Consider the following 14,412-nt stretch of genomic DNA (forward strand, 5'->3'; position numbering starts at 1 on the left):
CTCCCAGCGGATTATCTTCGATTCTAAATCCATGCCTTGTGGAACAGGAACTTTGACCCAAAGGCTATGTGCACTGCTTACAACAGTGCTCTCTTGGGCACGAGATAAACTGCAACCGCGCTGCCTTGTGTGCTTCCAGCAAAAAAGCTAGGCCCAGGCCCACTGGTTATATATAACTGGTGGTTGTCGTTAAAAATTGGGCAATTCCAGATATAAAAATTTTTTGACCCAAACATCTTCCATGTCATCACAAAATAAAGAAAGAAAAAATCCCCTATTCCCTGGAAGACCTTAAATAATAAAGAGGTGACAATATCCAGAAAGTATGCAACAGTGGAGGTGAGTTGCGGAAAATCGAGCGTACCCTCCTGGAATACCAGACTTGGCACTTTAAATACTGGAGATCCATGGAGATCGTCAACATGATAGAAAGGCGAATGGTTGGAAACAAGATGGAAATCAAATGGTGTCTCTTTCATTGGGAGTTACAAGTTGTTCTGGAATGGCCAAAAGACAACCCAAAATGGAGTGGGAATTTTCATACGGGAATCACTGGCACAAAATGTACTAGAGGTAGTTCGAATCAACTCACGTTTAATACTGATTAAACTCAGAATGGGAAAACAACAGACCGATGAATCCGCCAAAAACGACTTCTGTAACACACTCTCAGGTGCCGTCAAGAAAACACCATCATTAGAGATACCATTGATATGTGGCGACCTCCACGGCCATGCTGGAGATAAAGCAAATGGGTTCCACGGTGTCCATGTAAAAATATGACTTAAATATGAGTCTTTGGCTACGGGTCTCAAAACGAAGACGGTCTACGGATTCTGGAATTTGCTGAAAGCCATGAACTCTCCCTGTTGAACACTTATTTCAAGAAGATGGCAGAACATTTGATCACTTATAAAAGCGGGATGTCATGCACACAAATGGATTTTATTATCGTCAGACAACAACAGAGACGACTATTCAGAAATACAAAAGTCATTCCAGGCGAAGCATGCATTCCTCAACATCGATTGCTGGTGGCCGATATGATCATGGAACGATCACGCGCTGTGACTAATCGAACGCCTTTTAGAATAATGACATGGAAACTGAAAAACCCACGTTCAGGGAGAAATTCGAGAAGTTGGTATTGGCACAGAGCACTAGCCACCCGTCCAAGAGGTCGCCTAAAAAGTCCTGGACGCAGACCATACAGGAGGACTTGAAGGCACTTGGTCTCAAGGAGACAGACGCAATAGATAGATCGGCTTGGAGACAGAAACTGATGAATAGAATAAAAAAGTCCGACCCATAACGGATGGAGACTATAAACGAGGATTGATTGATTGATTAAAATGTTATAGCGCTGCACTGAACATGATGATTCATTATACATATAATGAGTAATGTGCATTTGCATCAATATAAAAGTTAAATTATGTTAAATTTAGTTGTGTGGTAAATTACTTAACTTTATCTCATGCCACTGTAATTCAAATATTCAAAACACTTGATGCTAGAATATTCTTAAAAATAAAAACTTAGTATTACTGTCGCGGGTATTTTATACTATTATTAACCTATTGTTATTTTCACGGCAGAATGATGTGATGATTAAAGGCGCTTAGTCCAAGTTCACACACAACAGTTAAAAAACATTATAACGTTGCAAACGTTTCCAGGTCAAGGTTCAGGTCAAATAGTGCGAGCAGTCAAATCCAGGTGTAGTACAATGACTACTATTAATCAGATAATACTCGAAATACGTCAGGGCAAGCATAAATATCAAAGTACTTCCAATTTAACATTCAAAGAAAAATTTCTAAAGGATGGAATTTAGCACAAAAATTGGTGATGCTCTATACTAAATTCAATGTCTTGGGTTTCTCACATTAAAATATTGAGACCTCTATTATACTTCCAATTTAAGAGACTCATAACCTAGATTCAAAAACCTGATTCATTTGTAATGACAAGATTGAACTTGCGTTAAAAGATTGAGGAAGAAAATCTGATCAATTTTGTTGGTTAAAATGGTTATCATTCAATTAAACAATTAATCAGTCAGTCAGTCAGTCAGTCAGTCAGTCAGTCAGTCAGTCAGTCAGTCAGTCAGTCAGTCAGTCAGTCAGTCAGTCAGTCAGTCAGTCAGTCAGTCAGTCAGTCAGTCAGTCAGTCAGTCAGTCAGTCATTCAGTCAGTCAGTCAGTCAGTCAATCAATCAATCAATCAATCAACCAATCACTCACTTAATCAATCAACCAACTAACCAACCAACCAACCAACCAACCAACCAATCAATCAATCAATCAATCAAAATCAATCATTTAGTTTGTAAAGAGCTATTTCAGCGATGTTTATCTGCGTTCCTCAGTGAATTGGTATTGAGATTCGTTCTGAACTTCGTAATTGACGTTGAAGTAGTTAGTGAAAGAGGTAGAGAGCTCCAGAGAAAACTGGAAAATTAGTGAACAGGACACTGAGTCGTGAGCCCGTGGCTACACCGTCAATTCGCTTGTGTAGATGTGGAAAGGGGCTTCGGTGGTTGCAGATTTAAAGAAGAGATTTGATATGTGTTTTTGGGGATATTTTTAAGGGGACTAGGTCTGTGTGATATACACTATTGATGATAATATCAATTGCGTCATGCAATCAACACATGCAACTCCAATAACCCGCCAAATTCTTGACTACAACACAAAAATAATTTATCAAAACACCAACACAATACATCTAAAAATTGCAGAAGCTGTCCTAATAGATATCAATAAACTCCAAATAAACATCCGACAAAGAATGATTACACCATTACCAACTCGACGCCTTAATAATAATAATTTCAATAACAATGAAGATCAAAGAAATGACAACAACAAACATGAAGAATACGACACCAACTAAGTAACCCACTTTGCTAAAGAACTAACTTGGCATTGTTTAAAGAAACTATATAAACCAAACCTGCACTGAAGATGATTTGTGAAAAATTGAAATAAGGCCTATTTGCATGATGAATTCGGATAACAACCGTTTTACTAAATTTTCATGATGAGAACTTGGATAATAACTTTATTTTCAATGAATTTAACAATTTCTAAAAAATTCTAGTAAGGAAAAATATAAAGACAAACTTCAAATTGATAAATGCCAACAATTCGGCATGCAATGCTATATATATATATATATATATATATATATATAATATTACCTAAATTATATATATATATATATATATAAATTATGATAGAATTAGTTTCGTTCTTGCGAATTTCAAATTTTGAAAAATAAAATAAATAATCTCAATCATATATACACGTATTTATATTCATAAATATATGTAAGAGCATTGAAACACACAATCATGTAGATAAATATAATAAATAAATAAAATATTTTTTTTTATTTTGATATGCAATGTATCTAAATAAATAATTGTTACTTCATGGTTTATTGGAGGTTTTATTTATACCTATATACTGTAAATTCTAACTTAACTGTTCGATGAAAATGATAAAGATCTGCTGAATGCAAACAACATATGTAATAATGTAAGTTTGAAAGTGAGCGGTGAGATCAAAAGGAAAGTTGCTTTGATGTTGGCGTTCATTATTGTTTTAAACTTAGAGGCGGCACGATAAAAAAATAGATGAAAGAGCGGTTAATCGTCGAATCGTTCTTCATCTTCTTCTGCTCTTCTCTCTCCGACGCAAAAGTGTTGCTCCCTTTTTAAATGTTATTAATTTTTTACTGGAGCTATTAACATGTTACTAACAACTATCATAATCTATCAACTTTTTTGCATAATAAATGCAGCTTTTTTATATGTAAATATAATAAAGTACTTGTATATTATCTGTGTATCTGTATATTTTTGTATAGCAATGAATATAAATGTATTTATTTGTATGTATGTGGTGTGTCAGTCTGTGTGTCTGTGTGCTAATTAATTAATTAATTTATGTATTGAATGTCAATTTAATGATCTATGTTTGCAACTACATAAGTATAACATCTTTAAATATGAAAAACATACCTCAAGTTTACATATAATTTGTATAGTATTATATAAACAGGCATACACGCGCACACAAACACACACACACAAACACAAACATATATATATATGCATGTATATACGCATATACATACGTCATATATACAAAGATATAAAGATTCAAACGCAACATTTGCTCCCCACATTCATTAAGCGAAAGTTTCATTGAATATAACAAGGAAGAAAATGCGTTTAATGTTTTTAAATAAATGCTTTAAAATGTATATAACTTTTTTAATGTATTTAGCATTTCTCAGTATGGGATACCTCTACGCCCAACATGTAACGAGAAACATTTTAAAATCAAAATCAAAATTATTAACATTACCAACAATAATGCCAAATCAATCGTCGACCATTCACATCTCTTCAACGGTACTCAAGAACAACTCAAATGGTGATAAAAGTTACATAAATTGTTCGAAACTTAATGAGGCTCAGATTGCCAGCAAAAATTTTTCATCAAAAATAAACCAGCGGAACGGCTTATCTGAAAATGTAATTAATAAAAGTAAATTAAGGATCGGAAAACAATCAGCATTGCAAACAAAGACTTGGCAAACAAAATTGATGAAAAAATATTACATAAGAAATACATCTGTTGTTTGCAATGACGGATCTACTCCAAGGTATTTTTTAACATCAATTTTACACGCTCCTGTTTTATTTAAAGTTAAATAGATAGTTTTCTTTATGCACCGAAATCTATATATATAATATCTATATTTAAAATAATATATGTAAATAATATATATATAACATTTATATCACACCACCTACCAATGTTTTTGATTTGTTTGCATTACTAGCTTCATATATTTCATGACATTGTATCTTCGTCCTATCTAATTGAATTATTTATGGCTCATTTTGAATCGGCAATAGCCACTGTAATTTGTGTTTCTATTTGGGAGCTGTTTTACAAAAAATTATTTCTGTTATTGTTTGACTTCCCAAAGCAATAATGGGTGAATGTGCCCGTAATTAACGGTGTATTAGAAAGAGTTTGTAGAAAAATATTCATCAGTTGAATTGATCAGGTATGATAACAGAAGTGAAATTTTGAAAATATTTGTTAAAGAAAGCTAGATAAAAAAGCAGAAAAACAAAAGAGTCGCACAATGATTTGCAGCTTATAGCAATCTTTTGTTTTTTCTTATTATTTTTAATTTTGAATTTGTTAACTTAAATGTTTCATCTCTAAATGAAACACATGTTTCACGATATTTTTGTTAAAGAATAAAAACATTAGAAATCTAAAATCCAAAAAAACCAAGATGGCTGTGAAAGAAATTTTATTCAGCTGCGCTTTTTTTATTGGATGGCTGTGAATTAAGAACAATTAAATATGGTATATATCTGTTTTTAATTATGTAACTAATGTAATCTATGAATTTCAAACTAATCAGTTATTTTTAATTTATTTAAAATTTATTATTCCAGTTATTTTTTGAGAAAATCTACGGAACCTAGATGGATTATATTTTTAGAAGGTTGTGTTTTCTTTAAAGTATGAAAAATAAATTTTATTAATACATAGATTAAACTTTATTAGGGGGCTGGTTGTGTTTTGACAAAAATACGTGCACGAATCGCTGGCGAAATAGTCCCGATCTCATGTCTTCAAAATTTTTACCTTCTTTTATTAAAGGTTTTATTAAAAATACAAAAAAATAATAAAAAACAATAAGCTTTGGAATAAAAAAAATTTAGGACAAGGCATCCAGTCAAACGACGAAAACGAAAACCCTTTCATTTGGAATGGCAATCATGTGTTAGTAAATTATTAACCACTAACTTAATGATAGCTTTTATCAACGAATTTGTAAAACGCGCGTTTCAAACAAGAATAACTATAAATCTTAAACAAATTAATCATTTTGATATTTTACAGTTACGTGCCATACTGCTCGAGTGATTTATGGAGCGGGTCTTTTAAATCTCTTGAAAAAGGTATAACAAAATTTTTCACTGTTAACAGATATGTTGAATTTTTAAGATTATTAAAAAGCTATAAAAAGATTAAAATTAAAATGGAACTTTAATTCATGTAAAATTACAGAATTTAAATTCATTGAGTTTTTCAACTTATTTGTATTTTTGTTTCATTTTGACCATTTTTCGATTATTGAATCTACGACATGATTTAAAGAAAAGTATTGAAAAATATAGCTACAATTTATTTTTATATAAAATAATTTTATTCAGCATTTATGAAAAAATTACTTCTGATATTTTATCAAAAACTGCAGTGAAAGTTTCAAAACAATGTACATAGTTCATTTATAAATGCCAAGTTTATATTGTTTATCATTGAGATATATTCCTCCTCAATTAAATTACATATTGATTTGGACAGATGGATTTTCTTTTATGGGTGCGTTAATCATCGAGGAAGTTATTAAAGACATTGTTGAACTTCATGTTTACAATCGAAAGAAAACATTCAAATCACCAGATTTTTTCTTCTCTGGTACAAGGCAAGATATTAGTACATTAAAATAATTTTCGATATTAATTTAGCTTTTGGTTCCGACATTAGCGCAGGCGGAACTGGAGTGCTTTTGAATATTGATAGCGTTGCTAGAATGATTCGAAATACCATGCGAAGACTGAAAATCAAAACAAATCCTCAGTTGACCAATTATAAAAAACTAACCAGCGATCGTGTAGTTGTAAAAGGCATAGCGGACTCAGGATGGTTTATTGAAAACGATCAAACTTCATTCAGCAAGTGTACTGATTCACTATTTTGTTCTCCTGTTGAAGTTATTATTAAAGCAATCAGGTATTTATTAATTTTGCTCTAAATAATTTTATTTTTATTGTACAATTTTATATTAAGCCAATTTCTTAATTGTTGACTAAAAAATTACTTATTGAATAACATGACTGCACTGGACATCAGAAATTGGTTGATATCTTTTTTTTTCATTTTTTGAGATTTCTCGGTGTTCGAGTTTATTTTGGTTACACAAACTTGGTCCAAAAATTTAGAATTCAGAGTTGGTAAACATTCTTTGTTGGATTTATTGATATCTATTAGGACAGCTTCTGCAATTTTTAGATCCATTGTGTTGTTGGTGTTATGATAAAATAATTTTGTGTTGTTGTCAAAAATTTGGTGGTTTATTGGATTTGTATGTGTTGATTGCAAGTGAGATTTGATGGCTCCCCTTTGTGCATGCATTGTGAAACGTCTTGATAGTGAAGTGGTCGTAACACTAATATGCGAATGTTGTTAACGCGCACAGTCGTCAATAGGGCATTTAAATTCACATATTACATGATTATGATTCAAAGTAGAATCGTCTTCAGGTGTGCAGTTGTTCTTTAGGACAAATTGTGATAACTTAGTATTGTTGTAGTATATCATGAGTTATATTTTATTTGTATCACTGATCGGTGTAGCGTTTTTTTATGATTTGTTTGAGGACGACATCGTCTATTTTATGTGCCGTTGACATATGATTTCTGCATTATAGGATTATGTCGTTGTCATCGTCGTTTTTGAATATATTTCTATCTTGCTGTAGTCTTTGTTGAATGGCGCTTTCAATGGATGATATTTTGTAACCACTGCTTGCTAATATATTGGTAATCCTTTTCGGTTCAGTATTGCGATCCTCAGTTGAGAATGAATGCGTAAATGCACGATTCACGAAAGATTTTATTGTACTTATTTTGGATTGTTCCGAGCATTCGCTTAGCCCATTTAAACAAATACCTTTATTTGTTGCTTTGAACTAACTTTGCTTTGTTTAAAGATACTATATAAACCAAATCTGCACTGAAGATTATTTGTGAAAAATCGAAATAAGGCCTATCTGCATGATGAATTTGGATTATAACGGTTTTATTAAATTTTCATGATGAATTAAGATAATAATTCTATTTTCAGTAAATTGAACAATTTCCAAAAAATTCTAGTAAGGAAACTTGAGAAGTCAAACTTTAAGTTGATTAATGCCAACAATTCGGTAGAATTCATACAATACCTACTGTATAAAATATGGTTTCCTTCCAACATATATTATTATTTGATTGGCATGCTTGTAAGTGCCCTTTAAAAAGATTTCATCATGTAAAAAACTTGAAAGAAAAAAATTTATTTATCAAATTTAAGCGTAACAAAATACATTCTATATAAAACTGAATAATATATATATATATATAACCTCATTGAGCTAAAGAATCGAATTTCTGAAATAATTTTAAATAATTTATTATAATTCACAGCAAATAATTTTTTTTCGTCTCAGTTCATTTATTTTTCAATACTTTTTGAATAACCACATTCGTTATTTTACACGTATAAATAAATAAAACAAAATAATTTTTTCAGATATTGGAACACTGTTATTCCTTTGCCTTGTCGGTATAGATACATCAATAATCCGTGGAAATGCTTCTTTGGGCATCATATATACCCAACATTACTAAGTACTTTTTAAATATTTTACGGAATTTTACATTACTTAACACATATGTAACAATGTTTAACAGCCGAAGTGTTTGTAGTGCAAAACCTTTTTGATGAAGCTCAAATTATAATGAACAATGTAGGCGTCCAATCGGTTTACGATCAGCAAAATCAGATGAGAAATCTGGGAGTCAAAATTAAAAGTTCATTGTCTAGCGTCAAGTAAACATTTTTATTTATTTAAAAGCCAGCCACTTCATTTTTAATATTGTTCATTTTATTTAATTTTGCAGATTTATGTTTGTGCCAGCTTGTTTATCTCATGCTATTCTTTTGCGAAGGTTGGTTTTTAAACACTTTCTCATTAAGTTCATCTGCAAAAAATAGAATATTGCGTAGACGACATGACCAATTTTAACTAAAGTTTCAAATAATTCAACATTTATATTTAAAAACTTAAAATTTAAATGAACTATTTGCTTAGCACCAAAGGCTGGCATTTTGTATCTAAGAGTTTATAACCGGTAACGGCTCTAACACGCAACTAACAACGAGCCGTTCTTGCGCATAGTAGGGTACCCAAAAAAATATTTGCTAAACTTTTAGAATAAGTCTATAGCATCAGAATTCAGAATCAGTTTATAGTTTGTTCCAACGTTTCATTTTCTTTATGGTGGTGACAGTTAATGAAAACCGAGGGTGTGCATTGGCATCAATCTTTATAAAGTTGCAGCCCGAATATACTTCAGGCAGGTAAACCGCAAAATTAGATGTGGGAAAATCACGGAAAGTATTAAGTTCTAAAAATCTAATAAGATTTTTTAAAAATTTTATTTGATTTTAGGGCTTTGCAGTTCACAGTATGGTGCTATAATGTGTCTTAATTATTCTGATTTAATTTAATTTAACATAACTTTGATTTTGCTTTTTGTTCAATTTTATTAATTCTTTTATTATTGATTAATATATCATGTTTTGTTCACTTGATTCATTTAGTTGTTAATAATAATAAAAAATAATCATATAAAAATTAAATAAGTGAGAAAAAAATAATAATAAATAAATAATTAATTAATTAATTAATTAAATAACAAATAAAGTAGAATGAAATAAAATATTTTGCTAAACGTACGAAAAATTTTGGAAAATTTTAAAACCTTTAAATTATTGATCGTAACCATCGCTGTTAAAATCATTTTGGAAAGTCAGCGCTGTAGTTTTGAGTTTTTGAAAATTTATACCAACATTTATTAAATGTTAGAGACTTTGTAAATTAAATACTATTTGTGCTTGAGCGAATATAGATGCGTGCTCGCTTTTTTAAATGTTCGATTATTGACAGAGAACACACGATATATCTGTTACATTATGTTACACTAACATCTAACAATTAGCCATGATAATTTTTGATAGTTATGTAAAATGTTATTAATTATTTGACATAGTTACGAAAATTTTTTGAGGTGGCTGTGCTCAATGAGTCAATTTGGTGACTCCTTACAGTCACTCAACCTGTACCTTTTACTTTTTTGGGGATCAAATAAAATGTTGTATATTGTTGTACAAATGCTTCTTAATTTGCTGTAGATTTGCTTGGAACACTGTATTTTAACGAACACAACAATAATACTCCCATAGCTGTATTAAAATTTTATTTCAGCGATTGGCGTATCATTGAAATTGAAAGCATTTCATTACCAGAGCTTTTGTATTGCTGGGGAAAACATAACAAACGTGATAACATCCTAAAGTACGTAAACGCGTGAATACCAATCTTTTATATACTAAGTTGTTAATTTGTATTTCTGTAGCAAAACAAAGAGTACAAAAAACAAGTCAACTAGCTCCAAATCTTTTCATATGTCTTATGAAGGTAAACTTTAATATTTTACATAAAACAATATATGATGATAAAAATATTTTTTCAAACATAGACAAATTAACAAGAAAGAGACATCTTGCAGTCAAAAAACTCTACAAACATGAAAAAGAGGATTTTTCAAATATTGAGAGAACAAAAAGAAACGACAATCGCAAGATTCATTGTAAGAAAAATATGAATCACTATAATCTTATGGACAGATGTCAATGGCCCCAATGTAATTTATCATGTCCGAAGTTCAAAGACGCACACTCGAGTTACGATAATGTTTTTTCAAGATTCCAGCTGGATTCACAAAATTTGTCTGAATCGTTTGGTGTCGTTAATAATATGTTAGAAACTAGATGATATGTAGAATGATTCTTTCAAACACGATTTTTGTGAATATTTTAATCATTGGAAGTTAAATTTGAAAGTAATATTTTAAAGTGTACGAAGCACGTAGTTTGAATATATATCATAGGACGGTTTTCACAATTTTGGTCGAATTAAACCTAATTATATTAAAGTTTTAAACATTTCAATTAAACTTTTATAATTCAAAGGAACACGACTCTTTACAATACGTGCATGGATCAAAAACAATATGTGAGGTTTATTACCAAACGTTATATAAATTAGTTTTTCTCCATATAAAAAAATTTGGTTCGTTGTTTGAATATATATCATAGAACGGTTTTCACAATTATGGTCGAATTAAACCTAATTATATTGAAGTTTTAAGCATTTCAATTAAACTTTTATAATTCAAAGGAACACTTTTATTCTATATCCTGGAACATTATTTGGAACAACGAGAAAAATGTAATCCAACCCAAAAGATCTCATATTTGAAAAACGACGTAAAATAGAAAATCTGCAGTTGAAATCGTTCAAGGGAACTATTTACTACTGAAAGTTATGTAAGGATACATGACAACTCCCACTGAAATTTATTTTCTCCAGTGACATCTAAAACACTTGAAATTTTGGTGCGTTTGATCACCTTGCATATATCTTTTCTTAAATACGTAAGTAACTTTCACAATCGCGCTCAATTTTGTGACTTTAGTACAGAGCAAGCCATATATAACATTTTTAAACCATTAGGCACGTAGATTTTTTTATCTGATCAAAGAATTTAAGTTTGTATATAATTCCAAATAATATGCATTGGCAGATATGATTAGATGCCATGGACTGAGATAGTATGGAACAGACTAAAAATGAAAAACATGATCCCATGGGAAGAAACCAGGAAGGAATTGCGAGCTTGATGTCATTTATATCTTATGTTATATCCTCCGGATCCCCACACTTGTTCATTCAAACAACTGGCTAATCCTGGAAGATACTAAATAAGATCAGAAAACATCGGGGTGATCACGCCATAGAAAAAAGTGGTGTCAAAAAACTTGAAAGTACTTAGTACTTGAGCAATAACTAGGCAGGGCACAGAATGATTGAAAAAGAACAAAATATACGTATTAAAATTGGAGAACCTAAATATACGTATTAAAATTGGAGAACCCGCTAATGCTCTTCTAGCAAACCATAACTGGTTTGCTAGAAGAGCATTAGCGGGATTTTGGCACGAACGCTGAATCGGTCATCAAACCCATATGCATTTACAAACGCTTATTATGTAATCAAATAGCTTTTACACGATCATATTGATAAGTTATGTCGTGCTAACATTTTACTAAGTTGATTACATAACGGCATCTTTTCATCCTTGTTTCAATATATGAATATAAGGCCTATGGATAACTTGTTTTCTGGATATATTACTAAATACCCACACATTCTAAGTATACGTACATTTTTTTGCAAACACATATATGTATACTATAGTGTATAATGAAATGGCCAGTGATACCGGCTGTCCATACTATTGAAAATGTTTATTTTGACAAGAGGAAACTTCGCAGTCCTATGTTTGCTAAGACTGGTTAACATTGTTTCATACGAGCCACTGGGATTAAAATTGATATTTTTGTTCAGTTCATCAATGAAATTAGCACAACGGCTTACTTAACTTTTCCCTCTGTTAGTGAATTTGATAAAAAAAAAACTAGTAAACGCTGTTTGTTAATTAAGATTTGCACATTGTTGCACTGCGCTTTCTTTGCTATAGATAGTTGCTGCTGTAAAGTGTTGATAATAAATTTTTTTATAATACTCAAAAAGGAATTTTATTTTGTATTGATTATCATTATATTCATAGAAATCTTTTTATAAATTCCAGACTTGACAAAGGATGTATTGTCTACAATGGTTGATACCTGTGTTGTTAATTCCAAAACCTGTAAATCCAGCCTTCTTTTACAACCACGCAATGTTTATAATATTGTATTTAATCAGCTTTTTTATTCAACAAAAACCATGTGCCATATGTAGCATAATATTCATAGTTGCCTTGTTTGTAATGTGCTACAGCAACATCGATGGTTGTGTGGTATGGCCTTGTGGTGAAAGCACCATGTAATTGCTGTGCATGAAAACATTTCATAGGTTTTGTTTGAACTGCATGTTATACATTTTTATTTAATTCTAAAATAAATTGTTTATCCAGTTTTTGATATTATTACACTAAATTATTCAAACTTGAAAAAAAACAGTTGATCACCAAAGTATTATTAGAATAGGAAAATAGGTATTATCTCGATTTCTTTTTTCCTCCTTCCATAGATTTTCTTTCTCCAGGTGGAGCTACAAACTGTTCTTCTAAAACAACATCTTTGATTTTGGGAAATTCTGGCTGTTCTGAAATCTTCAATTCCATATTTGTTTTTTCTTCATAAAATCTTAGTTTTTCTTCTTTTTGAGTTAAATCAATTAGCTTCTTGGCTATTTCATCTTTTTTCAGTTTTATTTTCAGTTGCCTTTCTCGATCTTCAATAAGCCTATTTCTCTCCTTATTCCATGTATCATATATATTTTTTTGGTTTTGTATGAGATTATTTTCTTCTGATGAAATTGAATCTCTGACTATTTGATCTAGTGTCTTGTCAATTATGTCCTCTTTTTGGACCAAACCTTTGTTTACTAGACAGTTTTTTACAGCCTGTTGAAAAATAGTAAAATTAAATTTTTATATCGAAATTTTTGGCAAGAATAAAGGATAAACTTAGATCGGCATTTCAAGAGTAACAAATTATAAAAAAAAGTTGCTTTAAAAACGTAGCTCATGGTGTGAAGTTTTACTATCCCCACTTCATTGTGCAATCAATGAAGTTCAATCTGCAAATTTACACGCTGCATTTCTTGCAATGTTTAATATTTTGTCGGAGTATTTATTAATTTATTTTATTAATTAATTCAATTAAGTCTGAATTCCTTTATTACTGTCATCAGAAATAAGCAATTATACAAAATTTACGTTTAATTAAACAACGGGAAGTTATTTAAAAATCGATTACGAGATTTACAAACAAATGGGTGAAGCTAATTTAAGATTGGTAAAAACTGGTTAAATAGGTTAAGATCGAAGAGCATCGAAAAAATAGTTAGCTACTTTATCCTAGGGATCATTTTAAAAAGGTATGAAACACAGATGATCATATATCAAACAACTGCCTAAATTTGAGATGAAAATTTTGGAAGGCTTAATTTCTTGTGTTTTCGAAAGATGTTTTAAATGATAATCATTGTTCAAATCTACATACAAAGCTCTATTAAAAATTAAGAGTTAACGGTAACTTGTATGTAATTTGTGGGAAAAATGTTATGTAATTATGAAAACAAGTGAGAGTCAATGCTGGAAAAAATCAGAGCGTAAAGATTTTCAAAACTTCGAAATTAATGCCGTTAGTTAGATTCAGCAGCCAGTTTTTCATCTCCTAATAACTGTTGCAAATGTAAACTAACAGTAAATTCCTCAGTATAATTTTACCATCGACCCATTTAAAATAGAGAAATTGAAAAAATTTAATAGAAATAAAATTCAAAACGTTATTCATATCTTAAAAACTATACCTGAAATTCAGTAATGAATAATTCTTTTTGCTGCTTTGTAAAATAGGGGAGGAGGTCAATGACTCTTCTCAATCCAGGTTCTCTGACTTGTCGCTGCTCA

At 30.6% G+C, this 14,412-nt stretch overlaps 4 protein-coding genes across 4 annotated transcripts in view; 3 read left to right on the forward strand and 1 right to left on the reverse strand.

Annotated features, from left to right (window-relative positions):
* Positions 1–452: 452 nt before the first annotated feature.
* On the forward strand, positions 453–1,837 carry HELRODRAFT_161231 (hypothetical protein; the record flags this gene model as incomplete). Its single annotated transcript, XM_009021170.1, has 3 exons — positions 453–573; positions 674–763; positions 1,680–1,837. The coding sequence occupies 3 exons, from the start codon at positions 453–455 to the stop codon at positions 1,835–1,837; spliced, it is 369 nt and encodes a 122-aa protein (XP_009019418.1).
* Positions 1,838–4,620: 2,783 nt separating this feature from the next.
* On the forward strand, positions 4,621–10,703 carry HELRODRAFT_65459 (hypothetical protein; the record flags this gene model as incomplete). Its single annotated transcript, XM_009021171.1, has 12 exons — positions 4,621–4,679; positions 5,494–5,546; positions 5,606–5,701; positions 5,764–5,824; positions 5,945–6,003; positions 6,410–6,462; positions 6,543–6,838; positions 8,396–8,493; positions 8,557–8,695; positions 8,767–8,814; positions 10,134–10,227; positions 10,524–10,703. 12 exons carry the CDS (start codon positions 4,621–4,623, stop codon positions 10,701–10,703), a joined length of 1,236 nt encoding a protein of 411 aa, XP_009019419.1.
* Positions 10,704–12,594: 1,891 nt separating this feature from the next.
* HELRODRAFT_65582 (hypothetical protein) lies at positions 12,595–12,822 on the forward strand (the record flags this gene model as incomplete). The annotated part of the gene is made up of 1 exon (XM_009021172.1): positions 12,595–12,822. One exon carries the CDS (start codon positions 12,595–12,597, stop codon positions 12,820–12,822), a length of 228 nt encoding a protein of 75 aa, XP_009019420.1.
* A 171-nt stretch (positions 12,823–12,993) lies between these two features.
* Positions 12,994–14,412, reverse strand: part of HELRODRAFT_65965 (hypothetical protein) — a gene marked incomplete at both ends in the record, with an annotated part of 2,676 nt that continues 1,257 nt past the window's right edge. Inside the window, one exon of the mRNA XM_009021173.1 lies at positions 12,994–13,401. Within this exon, the coding sequence (XP_009019421.1) occupies positions 12,994–13,401 (408 nt within the window). The remainder of the gene's footprint in view (positions 13,402–14,412) is intronic.

This window comes from Helobdella robusta (genome assembly GCF_000326865.2).
Source record: "Helobdella robusta unplaced genomic scaffold HELROscaffold_3, whole genome shotgun sequence".
Classification (NCBI taxonomy): Eukaryota; Metazoa; Annelida; class Clitellata; order Rhynchobdellida; family Glossiphoniidae; genus Helobdella; species Helobdella robusta.